The 15,034-nt window shown below is 36.2% G+C and overlaps 1 protein-coding gene across 3 annotated transcripts in view; it reads left to right on the top strand.

The window, feature by feature from the left end:
• Positions 1 to 15,034, top strand: part of LRR (Leucine-rich repeat) — an 808,120-nt gene that overhangs the window by 415,377 nt on the left and 377,709 nt on the right. For all 3 annotated transcript variants that reach the window (XM_067142208.2, XM_067142207.2, XM_067142206.2), the window contains exons 12-13: positions 7,374 to 7,555; positions 7,638 to 7,789. In XM_067142208.2, coding sequence (XP_066998309.2) covers positions 7,374 to 7,555; positions 7,638 to 7,789 — 334 coding nt within the window. The remainder of the gene's footprint in view (positions 1 to 7,373; positions 7,556 to 7,637; positions 7,790 to 15,034) is intronic.

The following is a 15,034-nucleotide window of genomic DNA, read 5'->3' as shown; positions in this document are numbered from 1 at the left end:
ATGAGAGACTGTCTCACTACCAGAAATTGAAGCCTGCTTGGCCATCAGATGATATAGATGTTGAGTCGCATAGGGAATCTGAAATATTTGTCCCAAATGAGTAAATTTATAATACCAATATAAATGGTCCGATAGTGGACATTATACATTTTCCAGCTAACTCATTCCTGGTTGCCAGTGTTTTTCCCCCGTGTTCTAGGTTGGGCTCATCAGTTGGTACCTAGCACACCTACCAAGACGCATCGCGAGTGCATACCGTAGAGGCCACTGCATCAGCTAATTAGAGCCACCGGCAGTGCCAGTGCACTATGAGAGACTGTCTCACTACCAAAAATTGATGCCTACTTGGCCATCAGATGATATAGATGTTGAGTCCCATAGGGAATCTGAAATATTTGTCCCGAATCAGTAAATTTATAATACCAATATAAATGGTCTGATATTGGACATTATACATTTTCCAGCTAACTCATTCCTGGTTGCCACCGTTTTGCCCCCGTGTTCTAGGTTGGGCTCATCAGTTGGTACCTAGCACACCTACCAAGACACATGGCTAGTGCATACCGTGGAGTCCACTGCATAAGCTAAATAGAGCCACCGGCAGTGCCAGTGCACTATGAGAGACTGTCTCACTACCAAAAATTGATGCCTGCTTCGCCATCACCTAGAACCCATTAGCTTATATTTAGCTTACCTTTTTGTTAGGATTATTGATATATCTAGGTGTATGAAGCACGAAAGTTTTTGATACTTTAGGAAATAGTTTAAATCTATTCGATATAATGAAGGTAAATAATTACATGATTTACTCTATCACAGTAATCCTTTTTATCAGGCACTTCATTGTAAAAAAAACCTTTATGTACGAATGATAAGGATTGGTGCAGGGTAGTAGCTAGTGTTATAATGGTTAATAAAAAGGAGGACAATCCCTGCGGGGTAATTTTTTTTTGAAAAAGTGTGCATTTTCTGCATTTTTGGTCGTCATCAAATTTTGAGGTTCAGGGAAAAAAATATTAAAATAGATGTAGTTGATATAAATTAGCAACAATTTAAAATTTAAGACCAATTTTACATTAGTTGATCATTTTTAGTAAGACATTTTGGTCAGTTACAATAGTTATATGTATATATACATATATATAGGCCTATACATTTATTCATTACATATAGAAAAGGTACATTAATTAATAATAACTTATTGATACAAAAAATCCTGATAATGTTAATAACAAATATACACGAGAGAGAAAAAGAGGATCTTTTACATATTTCTGGCATTGTAGGGGGTATATATCTACTTATATATTAAATATAGATTTATATATTAATAAATGTTTATATAATATATATCTGAGATATAGGGATAAATATAAAATAACCTATATTCATTATCTATTTAGTTTCTAACAATACATTAAAGTATTTATTATTATATATACCTTTATAGTAAATCTACCTATTTAAGTATATATTTCAAGAATTATACATTAAAAAAAGTATACTATGATTATTATTCTAATTAAATATTTATTACGTGGCCTGCAGAGTTTTTTGAGGGAGTGAATAAAATTGTTCTCAGGTAACTGTAATTGAGCTCAATTACATTTATTTTGACTTTTCCCACTACTGTTTCTCTGTATGTAGATTTTAGTGAAAATTATGCATTAAAGTATTCATATGAAGTATCACATTTTGGAGCATCACAAAAACAACTAGGAGTTCATATCAGTACCTTCTACAGAACAAATTGTCTTGTAGAACCAGTTCACCACCACACCTTCTGAACTCTCTCTGAATGTACTAGACATAAACAGCTACAATCTAACCCTGCAATAGAGGAATGGGAAAAATGTTTTTAATTTTTTCACTAAGATACCAGCCGAATATGGATTCAATAGGGTAATTTGGAATTAGTTTAAGGCAGGACACAGTAAAAGTGTGTGGAATGCTGTGGGCAGTCTCATGAAAGCCAAAGCAGACAAATATGCAATTCATGGAAAAGATGTATATATATGAAAATTATCAAGGAATCTTTTCATTATATGAACTGCACGAAACCTTTCTATGCACAAATTAAAGCATCAATTATTTTTGTCCAATATAATTGATTCTGTGAGAATCTCTGTACCAGATGTGGGCAGAGGTGAGAATCACAAAAAATAAATATATTTTTTAAGAATAAAAATGTATTTGATGTGTGGCTTTCTGAACTTTTCTGCAGATCACAAGATACCTAAAGACATAATATAGGCTTTTGGGGGGGTAGTTTATGCCGTGTCAAGAAAATAAGGTGAAATTCTTTAAGTTTCACAGGTGACATTGCTCTGCTTCTTCAGAAGACAATCTCTGCTGTTCAAGAGGAAGACTTTTCCAAGTGGTATATTCATTCATCACCAGATGGCTCACTGTACGTGGTACAGCGCTAGCATTCGACGCGGAAGCTGGCGGCACCTTCAGAATCAGTCTGGGAGGGGGGCATGACAGGTGTACATTATGAAACATTATGATACAAGCCTGGGATGAAACATCTCGTGATGAGGAACGTACAAATTTGTTAAACACCACAACAAAATAACAGTAGTGAAAGGACAGGGAAAAGAACTAACTACGTAAATCCTTAATGGCTGGCAACCACGTATTTCTTAATTGATAGCCAGTGTCCATGTTGGAATTGTTAGGATTTCTATGTATTTCCACAACTTTCCATATAATCATAGACCTGTGGTGCCTAGTCTGTACATCACTGTAACCATTACCCTTGAACGTGACTTTGAGTGTGTCCATCTCCTCCTGGATATTTGATGGCTCACAAATTTTTCTTGCCCTCTTAGCGAGTGTCGTAAGAATGCCTCGTTTTTGTGCTGGATGGTGGCGAGAATCTTCATGAAGGTAGCGATTTGTGTGAGTAGGCTTATGATAGATGGTATGTCCTAATGAGCCGCCCAGTTTCTGTCTTACTAGAACATCCAATAAAGGAAGGCATCTGTTCGACTCTATCTCCACAGTGAATTTAATTTAAGGATGTTTCTGATTTAAGTGGTTTAGAAACAGATGAAGTTTCTCAAGACCTTCTGTCCAGACCACAAATATATCAACATACCTCCACCAAATCATAGGTTTGACAGGCGTTGAAGCTGCTCCTCGAAATGCTCCATGAAGGAATTAGCCATTAGCGGCGAGAGCGGATTTCCCATAGCAACCCTGTCCGTCTGTTGATAAAAATTCCCACCCCACAAGAAATAGCTCGAAGTCATGCAATGGTGAAATAGCTTAGGAATGTCCGCAGGGAACACATGTACAATGAGAGACATGACCGAGTCAATCGGCACTTTAGTGAACAAGAACTCTACTTCTAAAGTCACCAAAAGTGCATTAAGTTGAAGGGTTATGGTTGACAACTTGTTGACGAAATACAGTGTGTCCCTAACGTATGATTCAGTACGTCCTATATGTGGCTGAAGAAACTTGCTTAGGTTTAGCCAAAGCTTACATAGGAGAACCTAGCCCTAATAGTTGGTCTGAGGGGAACATCATCTTTATGGATCTTCGGAAGTCTGTATAATCTAGGTGGCACTGCATCCCCCAGGGACAGATGTTTAGCCTCCTGTTTTGAAATTGAGGAATGCCTTAAGAGCTTCATGGTGGTGCTGGACACAGCAGTGGTAGGGTCACATGAGCTCAGTCTACAGACAGGCTGTGACAACATAGCAGAGACCTTGTCCTTACACTCGTCAGTGCTCAATACCACCGTCACATTACCCTTATCAGCTGAGAAAATGGTCAGTTCAGAATCATCTTTAAGTTTCTTCAGAGCTCTCCTTTCGCCTCTTCTCATATTGGGGGTGGGTACAACAGCAGACCTTGAGAGTCTCGCACATTTCTGTTGTACTTCCTCGGCCTCATCCATTGATAGTTTGTGAATGGCTGCCTCAACAGAAGTAATGAACTCCTTGGTGGGAATTTTAGAGGGAGCGACAGAGAAATTTAAGGTTCCTATTTTTATTCCTTTTAAATAAGATTGAAATGTGCAATCTATCTGAAATCATCTCCGTTACCTGAGTGCAGATAATATAGCTGTAGGCCCACCTTCGGCTCCCCGAAGATGATTTTCCATGGTTTCTCATACTCGTGCCTTGGCTACTACCTTCTTGTTCCAAGCATCGTCGTTAAACTGTTGACAAATTCCTTAATTATATACTTTAAATATGCCAGAATACCTGACAGTTACATACTCAATCTCTGAAGAAAAAAAAAAAATCATCACCCAATCAAACAGTGCCTTACATTGGAACACATCTGTTTCACTATGTTTGCTCTTCTGAAAATGTGACCCTTTGTGCGGAAAAGACCCAAAATCAGCAATGGAACTTGTACAGAAGAGCTGAACACAAGTGGCTGGGGTGTAAAAATTGCATTTTGTATGTTTTGACTTGTTGCACTACTTGTGGGTCTTGCTAGCAAGCTAAGTTACACAGCAGTTACAATCTTCACCACTCAGTGTCATGTAAACTTTGTACAATTTGTAAGAAAATTAGTGAAAGCTGTAATTGTGTTTTTCAAGATACAGTATTCTTAATACCAGCAGTCACAGTAATTAATATCTTCTGAAGTATTGCACCTAGAATCATAAACTTTTCTTTTCCTTTTAATGCTCAGTATCTTATGCCAATTTTACAACCACAAAAATCTCAAAAATGAAAAATCCTACTTCAAATCCCTTTCCACGCAACATGTATCAAATGAGCACTGCCTGATGCTGTGCTATGTGTATATATACTATCTGTTTCTTGTGGCAATAGTTATTACAAGCAAATATAAGTATCGTCGCCATAAGACCTATCTGTGTCGGTGCGACGTAAAGCCCCTAGCAAAAAAAAAAAAAAAAAAAAAAAAAAAAAAATAAAAAAAAAAAAAAAAAAAAATATATAAGTGAATGACCTAAAATGGACTGCCAGGGTTGTTGTTAATTCAGTAGCAGCACATGGACTTCAAAATAATTATTACTGAGTGAGTTGGCTGTGCAGATAGGGGCATGGAGCTGTGATCTTGCATTCGGGAGATAGTGGATTTTCCATGGTTTCCCATTTTCACACCAGGCAAAGGCTGGTGCTGTACCTTAATTAAGGCCACGGCCACTTCCTTCCAACTCCTAGGCATTTCCTATCCCATCATCACCATAAAACCTATCTGTGTTGGTGCGACGTAAAGCAAATTCTAAAAAATAAAAAAATAAAATAGAAACATGTCTAATACAATGCAGAGTTAAGGTGGATAAGTTGTGGCTTGTGGTTGCTTGGATTTAAATTATGTGATAAACTCCAACAATCCAGTCATGCTAACATCCATGATAACATCAGTTATCAGATTATTTATTTGAAGGCATTCTGTACATTTTATTTGGTAGATACATTTACATTGTAATTATACTTTAATCTTCTCGCCATTTAGAGGCTAGCTTGTGATGAAACTCCCTCACCGTTTAGAGACTAGCTGTTATCATAGGATGCCGGATAAGATTTAGATACTAGTTTCAGAAATTCAGTAATTTAATTACATAATGCAACAACAATGATTTTGCACAGTGTTGTATTGTTGTGTGACTTTCCCTTTTCACTGAATTTCTGAAAATAGTATAGTAAAATTTAACAGGGAAAGTCCCACAAGACTGCAAAATTAAGCAATAAATGTCTTGAATTATGTAAATATATTACGTTTTGCTGAATGAATAACAGGAATGATACTTGTTTTAAAATGGAAATATTGTCATTTACATACAAGGAATTGTAAATCATAGCTTGTACGCTTAAAACCTGTATCTTTGTAAGTTGTGACACAAAAGTTATAATGTGCCCGTTTTCTAGGAATGCATAGATATAAGAAAAATAAAACTGACTCTTTATATCGAGTGCAGTATAAATCAAACCGGAATATCGTGAAAATGTTGGTTTTCTGGCCTTACATGAAAACCTACAACCTGTCCTCCAGTCACTGACTGGGTCAGGGATGTAATGAATGAACCATTTATAGGCTATTACTACAATGGGGTCGCCACTCCCAAGTGATCTATGAATGACTGATACATGCTATGAAATGATAGTGGAGGGTGTTGCTGGAGTGAAAAATGACAGGGAAAACTGGAATACCCGGAGAAAAACCTGTCCCGTCTCCGCTTTGTCCAGCACAGATCTCACGTGGAGTGTCTGGGATTTGAACAACGGTATCCAGCGGTGAGAGGCCAATGCTCTGCCGTCTGAGCCACAGAGGCTTTCTTTCTGGACTTATAATGTTTTTATAAGTACTATACGGTACCGAAATCGACATTTCACTGAGTAGTGGAGGAGTGCTTCGTAGTCACTGCTCCGCATCCCTCTCAAGGGTGTTTCGCTCTCTTGCTATGTAAGCTGCCCACATTTACATAATGCCAGCCCGGCCAAACTGGTCTAATGGGTCAACAAATCTACACAGTTCATTAGGCTACCATGTGCATGCTATACCTTGCTTGCTTGGCACATCTCAAGCATACTGATGTCATGCTTGGCTTATACTTCCAAATTAGCGTCACCTTCACCAGAGGCCAACCACTTCAGCAGTGGCTGTAACTAAATATATAGTGCTCCATGTGCAAAAACCAGTGGGTATGGCCAGTCATTGCATTTCCCTTCTCCCATCCAGCTCTTCCTTCTGTTCACTGCACTTGGCACATTTCTCCCTCAGCATTCATGCCAGCTTGTTGTTGAGTCGTCGTGTATCCAATGTATCTTTCTACAATACGCTGCTTTTTTATTTCATTACTGGTATTATAATGGAATCTACATCTTGATTGAAATCCTTTCGAGGTAAGCCGTTACGAGGATAGACTCGTGAAATAGTATATAATGCCACAACTTATTAAAAAAGAATGGTAAAAATTAAAATATACTGATGTAAAATCAAGCAGTGAAGCAAGTGATTTTGCAGATATTACATGTAAATGGGTAGCTGTCCCACAAGTTGCTTTGCTGTGCAGACATATGATTGGGGTTCTACAATTCACTATCCAGTCCTTTGCCAAAATGTCAGGAGCAGCTGACAGCCAGCATTCAACAAATAATGGTGCAGGATGCAACAATCACTGGTGCTCATAGAGGGATTGCACTTGTCCATGTCTCCTGTACAAACCACATTCTTTCCTCTAGATTAATATCTTGGTTCATTTTGTTCTCAGCGCTGAAATTACTGCTGGGCTGGCTGCTTGTACTCATAATTGATATCTATTGAAGGGATATTTAATTGCTTAGTGCCTCTTTTCTCCAGTTCCCAATTTGAAATATTTCTCATTATTTTTATAACTCATTTTGTCTTTAGAAATTTTAACTTTGCTTCCCTTCCAGATCTTTGGAGCATTGTTACGAGGTTGTGCCACAAATTTGGTGCATTTAAATGTATCTCGCAATGCATTCAGCACTAAAAAAACGAAGGAAGTTCCACCATCATTCAAACAATTTTTTACGAGTACTTTAAGTTTAAAACACCTCAACATGTCAGTGTGCAAACTTCCATTGGAAGCTCTCAAGTAAGTTCAAAGTCTTAACTTTTTAATATATTAAATGGATTACCTGGATGTAATTTTCAATGTATTGTTTTCTGTTGAATAGAAACTTGCTTCTTGGTCTGGCATGTAATGAGTCGACAGCTGATCTGGAGCTGGATATGAGCTGTAATAACTTGGGTGCTCAAGGTGCACATGTTTTAGAATCGTGTATCCATGGTGTTCGTTGTCTTGGGAGCCTGGACATCAGTGAGAACAGTATGTGTTTAACATTATCATCATAGAAAACTTCCTATTATTGTGTAATATTTATTAACCCTAGAATTGCTGCAAGTTTATCAAGTGCTGCCCTTCTTCATATTATGGCTGAAAGACTCTTCTCTATAATTAAGGTAAAAGTAACAAAAATATTCTAATCATATGAAAAGTTCATAAAATTAATTTTTATGTAGCCTGACACTTCTGAGATTTTGTTAACAAATTTAACAAATTCAGGACAATTTAGGAAAATTTATAATGTCCAGTAATGGAGCAACAGTATTGGTATCTTGGACATTGTCTACATCATGCATGTCCAAGGACCCGTTAGCCACAGAACATAATACTGCATTCAGTAAACAAAAGCAGAATTCTGTAATGATACCATGTTTGATTTTATTCGTATATTATGTAGGACTAATACACTTAACCGTGATAGCAAAAACACTACAAATGCACGAGTGTTAGGAGTTACATTAATACAGAATTACAAAGCGTCGGGATAATATTGCAGAGTCGTAATAGTAGCAGGGGTGGTGCGACCTTGAAGTTATTTGTAGCTGGTGCGTTTCTTGGCAAAAAAGCAGAAAACCATGACTGATTATTTTCAGAAACAGTAAAGTTAGCTAGCCTGAATATTTTGCTTTGCCTTATTAGTTTCACCGAAACTAATTGTGCTAAGTGCTTCTTTTACTGCAATGTATTGTGTGAGTTAATAAAAAACAATACAGTAGTATCATTTATTATCATTTTTACTGTACTTTCAGTAGTGCGCCTGTTCTATTTTTAAACTTTTGCAGGTTAACCGCGATCAAATCAATCAAAATCTCTTTATTTGCAAATGAGGTGTCTACCTCGGTGGCAAATGGTACACTAAAATACATTATTGTCAAGCACTAAATATTAAATTAACAAGAGAAGAAAATCTTCCTATAATACAATATTATACAATTTACGTTAACAATTTTTTCTATTAAACACACAGCTCATCCTTAATAAATTTATATTGTTTACAAAATTCTTCTTATAATATCTCCTGTACTACTTACAAATTTAGTCAACTGATATACTGTATGTGGAATTACTTCAAATGATTCTATACAACTGGTATAAGATTAAACTTTACATTGCATTTATTTACTTTTTTTTTACCCACTCTGGAACCTAAGTAACATAACGACCTTCTGCGTCTTAACCAGAGCCCCTTTTGCCACCACTTTTCAGAGTTCCTGAAAGGCCTTCACAGCTACTGTAGCGGTCTCAGGGCCCTCAAAGTCCCCACTGTACTTCACCCCTACAGACAGTCCCCTACTTTGGCTATCCAAACTCCTTAGACCAGGGGAAGGAATTAATTTATTCACACACATTTTTTTATTTACAATAACCTGCGCTGGTCGAATGCCCTCTAACACTTCATTTACTTTCTCTGTTGCTGTTTATTCTCTTCTTGAATATCTGTACAGATTTTGGAAAAGGATCAAACACTACCCCTGCTAAACTGTTCCACTCCTTCACACCCTTCCCAATGAATGAAAATTTACCCCAATCGCTTCTGCTAAAATTCCTTCTAATTTTATATTTGTGGTCTGTCCTGCCGATATAATTATTTTCCAACTGAAGCCTCTGACGGATATCTCCCCATGCTGCTTCTCTTGTATAGGCTCTATATAATCCTATAAGTCTAGTTTTCTCCCTTCTCTTACTTAAAGTTTCCCACCCAAGTTCTTTCAACATTTCTGATACACTAATCTTTCTCCTGAAATCCCCTGTTACAAATCTTGCTGCTCTCCTCTGCACACTATCTATTTCTTTTATTAGGTATTCCCAAACACTGTTTGCATATTCCAATAATGGACGAACCATACTTAAGTTACTTTTTTCTTTTAATTCTTTATTGCATCCTTTAAGTAGCCTCAATATGACATGTTTGGTTTCCCAACAATGTCGTCAACATGACCCTTCCAGTGCAAATTACTTTCAAATCTCACACCTAAGTATTTGCACTTGCCATCTTTTGGGATAACTACCTCATCCAAAGTATATTCAAATTCAGTTTTAAAGCTCCTGTTTGTAAAAGTTGTAACAGTTGATTTGCCTCCATTAACCTTCACATTATTTTCTTCAACCCATTGTTGGATACTTTCAAGGTCCCTTTGTAATTCTGAACAATCCTCAATGTTATTTATTTCCCTATAAACAATTATGTCATCTGCATACAATCTTATTTTTTATGTTATATTGTTCCCTAAATCATTTGTGTATATTAAAAAAAGTAATGGACCGTTTATACTACCCTGTGCAATTCCCTTCCAAACTTTCTCTTCCTGACTACATTATTTTTTACTTTGACTTTCTGAACCCTTGAATTTAGAAATGTTTTTATCCAACGTGTAACCCTTACGTCCAATCCTATTCCCTCCAATTTCTTTAATAATATTCCATGTTCCACTCTATCAAAGGCTTTGGAAAGATCTATGGCTATGCAATCTAACTGACCTCCTGAATCCAATTGATCTTATATGTCCTGCTGAAATCCCACCAGTTGTGCCTCACAAGAAAATTTCTTTCTAAATCCATACTGGCTCCTCATGAACCAATTTTTATCATCACATATCCCTCTGATGTACTTTGATATTAAACTCTCCAGTATTTTACAAACTATACTGGTCAGGCTGATTGGTCTGTAGTTCTCTGGTTTCTTTTTATCACCCTTTCCTTTATAAATTGGTATTATTATAGATTCCTTCCATTTCTTTGGTATTACACTATTATTTATGACATAGTCAAAGACAAATTTTAAATAAGGCACTATCTACCACCCCATTGTCTTTAATACCTCCCCAGTACTTTGATCACTTCCTGCTGCTTTTCCTTGCTGAAGCAGTTGGATTTCTCTGAAAATATCGTCATTTGTGAATGAAAAGCTTCTTGTTTCCCTCTGTGTCTCTCCCTCTCTATCTTCTGTTTCGGTTTCCGACTCTTGACAATCATCTACTGAATCTCTGAACTCTCTACTAAATAGGTTTGCTTTTTCAGTATCTGTTAAATAGTGTTGACCCCCTTCTCCCACCATTGTAGGAATTTGGATTCCTTTTCCTTTTTGATTCCTGATATATGAATACAGCTCTTTTCCATTTCCCTTTGTGGTCATTACCCTCTTGAAGTATGCCATTCATATAATTCTCTTTTGCTTCCTTTTTCACTCTATTCAGTTTCCTCATTAGCTGTTTGCTAGTTTCTCTACTCTCCCTACCCTCTTTGATTTTCCTGTTTACTATTCTACATTTTCTTTTTAATTTTCTTATTTCCCTTGTATAATAAACAGGGTCTGAGGTCATTTTACCCTTCTTAACAGGTACAAATCTCTTCTCTCCTTCCCAAATGATTCCTTTAAATTTAGGCCAAAGTGTATCCACATTACTCCCTTCACTTATCCAACAACTGAATTGTGATTTAAGGTAAGTCCCAAATTCATCAACTTTAGTTTTTCTGTACAATTTCTTGTCTTGTGTAACCCTCTTATTAAGCCTTTTTGGTACAAGTCCTACATCCATTATTACAGCCTTATGGTCTCCTATTCCTTCAATTACCTCAGTTTTATCAACAATTTCCCATGGTTTAACCAAGAATACATCTAGTAAGTTATTGAGACGAGTCGGTTCTTGTACTTATCCGGGAAGCCTTAACCCTACATTATCCCGGTTAATCGAGAATTAAGTGTATTTACTTTCTTTGAAATTTTCAATTCATTTACATAAAGATACTTTATAAATGCTCAGAAATTATAAAACAATGTGACACTTGGCTAATAATTGCAACGGTCTGGATCTTATTGCTGTTGTTGGATGAATGGGTTGGACTTCCAAAGACCAAGCGTTTTACAAGCATATTCGCTCGAACCAGAGATCCTCCTCTACATCAACTCTGTTTCTGTTCTTCGTTTTCATTTGTGTGGGAGCAGAAAAGTTATGCTCACACAGGTATGTTATCATGAGAGGCTTTTAACTCGGTATTTACTTTCTAGAAATTGTAGGGTATAGGGGATGTCATGGACCCAAAAGTCGATCAGAGACGTGTAGTTGTGATACATTCATGGAACTTCCTGGATATAAACACGCCACTCTATCTGGTTCTCCACACATATCATACTTCAATTTATTTATTTGTTTTTTTGCTAGTGGCTTTTCGTCGCACCGACACAGATAGGTTTGATATACTAACAATTTGTTGGTTGTTTTGATCCACCTTTTCAATACAGATTACAGTTTGTGTTGCTAAGTTGTAATGTTACAACACTAATTTACTGGGATATGTTTCGCTTTTATTCACAAGCATCATCAGCCTATGCAATTGCCTCAAGGTTTGTCATATTTGGATTGTTGTTGCAAATTTCATTACATTGAATATAAATCTAATTTCAGTGATAACAATATTTAAAACACAAGAATAATATACCTACACATTAAAAATTATGACAATATGATTTGCTATGTTAAAATGGAGTAACTCTTAATTCTAAAACACATTGACGTCCAAAACACAGTTTTTACAATTTGAAAATAGCAAACGCCCCGCCCAACATCTCTTCCCCTCAACCCCCTACCCGCCCTTCACAACAGCTCTTTCATACGTACAACACAAGGAGTAGAGCCACAACAGACAATAGTCACAGTAACGCAATAAGGTCCACTATAGCAGACAAAGGGGTAAGTGATAATGCAACATCAACAATCACATTACAAGCACAACACACACACAATATTACTTAAGTTCATTTCCATTTGTTCCAGATGCTTCTTCCATTCTATAAATCGAAAGAAACATAATCAGATACTCAAAATTTGGATTGAAGCCCCTTTTAACCATAACTTACATCAAAACAATCAACTTCCAACGGAGAGTCTGGTCGCTACAAACAAGAATTAAATATGTCAATACTTCCTCTGATCAAATTGCCAAACTGCAGCAGCAAGTCTCATCAAATCTAGAAGCCATTTTCCAGCGAACCCAAGACTTCAATTCTAGATTATCATCATGACTAATCACGCATAATGCAAAATTACAGTCTTTTTAAATAACATTATTTAGAGAGCACAATTCTTAACTAAAATTCTCAATACTGAAATGTTATCTAGAAACCAACGTACTTCAGAAACTATGGCTCATATATATTAACATCCAATATTTATATTTATGACTCAATTTTTAATGCCAAATTATAGTTGAATCAATTTTATTTTAACATTGTAAACAATTTTTAGCCAAATTTTCAAATTGTAAAAACTGTGTTTTGGACGTCAATGTGTTTTAGAATTAAGAGTTACTCCATTTTAACATTGTAAATCATATTGTCATAATTTTTAATGTGTATATTATTCTTGTGTTTTAAATATTGTTATCACTGAAATTAGATTTATATTCAATGTAATGAAATGTGTAACAACAATCCAAATATGACAAACCTTGAGGCAATTGTATAGGCTGATGATGCTTGTGAATAAAAGCGAAACATTTCCCGGTAAATTAGTGTTATAACATTACAACTTAGCAACACAAACTGTAATTTGTATTGAAAAGGTGGATCAAAACAACCAACAAATTGTTAGTATATCATAGCATAGTTCAATACGGGTCTAATAATGAGATTAGTTACATGTAACAGATAGGTCTTACGATGACGATGGCATAGGAAAGGGCTAGGAGTTGGAAGTGGTCGTGGCCTTAATTAAGGTAGAGAACCAGCATTTGCCTGGTGTGGAAATGGGAAACCATGGAAAGCCATCTTCAGGGCTGCTGACAGTGGGATCTCCCAGATGCAAGCTCACAGCTGTGGACCCCTAACCGCACGGCCAACTCGGCTGGTCAATTTATTTTTCACTTTGTCTCTACCAACATACTTTGGCTAGTTGATCTTCCTCGAGGGAGGGCATTTCATGTTCAATTTCAAAGAAGGGTTTTTTGATGCACAAGATTTTTTCAACCAGACGCGGAAAATATGGTCTGAGTGTGGATACTAGCAATTCTCAATTATATCACTTAACTGCCTAATAGCATTCCTGCTTTTTCCACTGCTAACTTGTACCATCTATTGGGCAAGTATGTATGTATGTATGTATGTATGTATGTATGTATGTATGTATGTATGTATGTATGTATGTATGTATGTTATACAGCAGTGAATACATAGTTCCTAAATGCAATATAATGGTCTATCCTATCCCATTGTCGCCATAAGACCTATCTGTGTCGGTGCGACATAAAGCCACTATTTAAAGTTAAAAACTTCATGATTGTTCCGTATTGAATAGAGAAATAAGAAGATGTACAATATTATAGGGAAGGATCCACCTTTCAATACTCCGTAGTAAGTTGAACTAAAAAGTAGTTACAACCTGTTTATTGGGACCGGTTTCAACACATTTCAAGTGTCATCATCAGCCAGTTAGCGAAGATCTTAAAACAACTAGTACATTGAATACAGGCAAAAAATTAACATTGTATCATATCGTAGCAATTCAGTTAAAGTTCAAAACACAATAATCACAGTCAAGAGTGCTGACCGCAGTTAGGGAATGGTTGGTCTACATCATACTTCCTTAACTTTATCTTTTTTTCCTGTATTGTGCTTGAGGTCATTATGACAATCAGCACAAACTGCATTTTCATCTGTTTCAAAACGAAAGAAAAAAGTACTCTACAGCCACCGCAATTGGTAATTGGTGCCATTTGACGACTGACTATGTAACATTCTTTACAAATTTAGACACTCTCTCTCTGAAACAAATTTTTGTGTAGAGGAAAGTGTGTTATTTCTAAATATTCCAAAAGTTATTACAATTATTGCTTTCCCTAGCATTGAAAAGAATGTCAAAAACCATTTCAAATCCCGAGATTTCTGGAGGGTAGCACATTCAGATATAGCCATCTCCAATGTGTTGTTTATTGAAATTTACAAAATATTCTATATGTTTACATAATGTACAGAAAATTCAGAATGATACTTGAATTTATACTGAAATGAAAGAAGAGAAGTGAAAAATGTTGTTAACAAGTGGAGTTAAAATGACAAAAAAGAGGTATTAACTGTATTCAGAGGGAAATATCACACCTCTCAGGCTGAAACCCGCTTTGAAATTCCAATGATAGAAGGGATCCTACATCTGCTCTAATCTGCTTGTCATATTCATAACTTAGTCTACCTGTACCATTCTTACCACCTACTTTTCCTTCAAAAACCAACTGAAC

This window comes from Anabrus simplex, chromosome 2 (genome assembly GCF_040414725.1).
Source record: "Anabrus simplex isolate iqAnaSimp1 chromosome 2, ASM4041472v1, whole genome shotgun sequence".
Classification (NCBI taxonomy): Eukaryota; Metazoa; Arthropoda; class Insecta; order Orthoptera; family Tettigoniidae; genus Anabrus; species Anabrus simplex.
The sequence above is the reverse complement of the archived record's forward strand: the minus strand, read 5'-3'. Positions and strand labels throughout refer to the sequence as shown.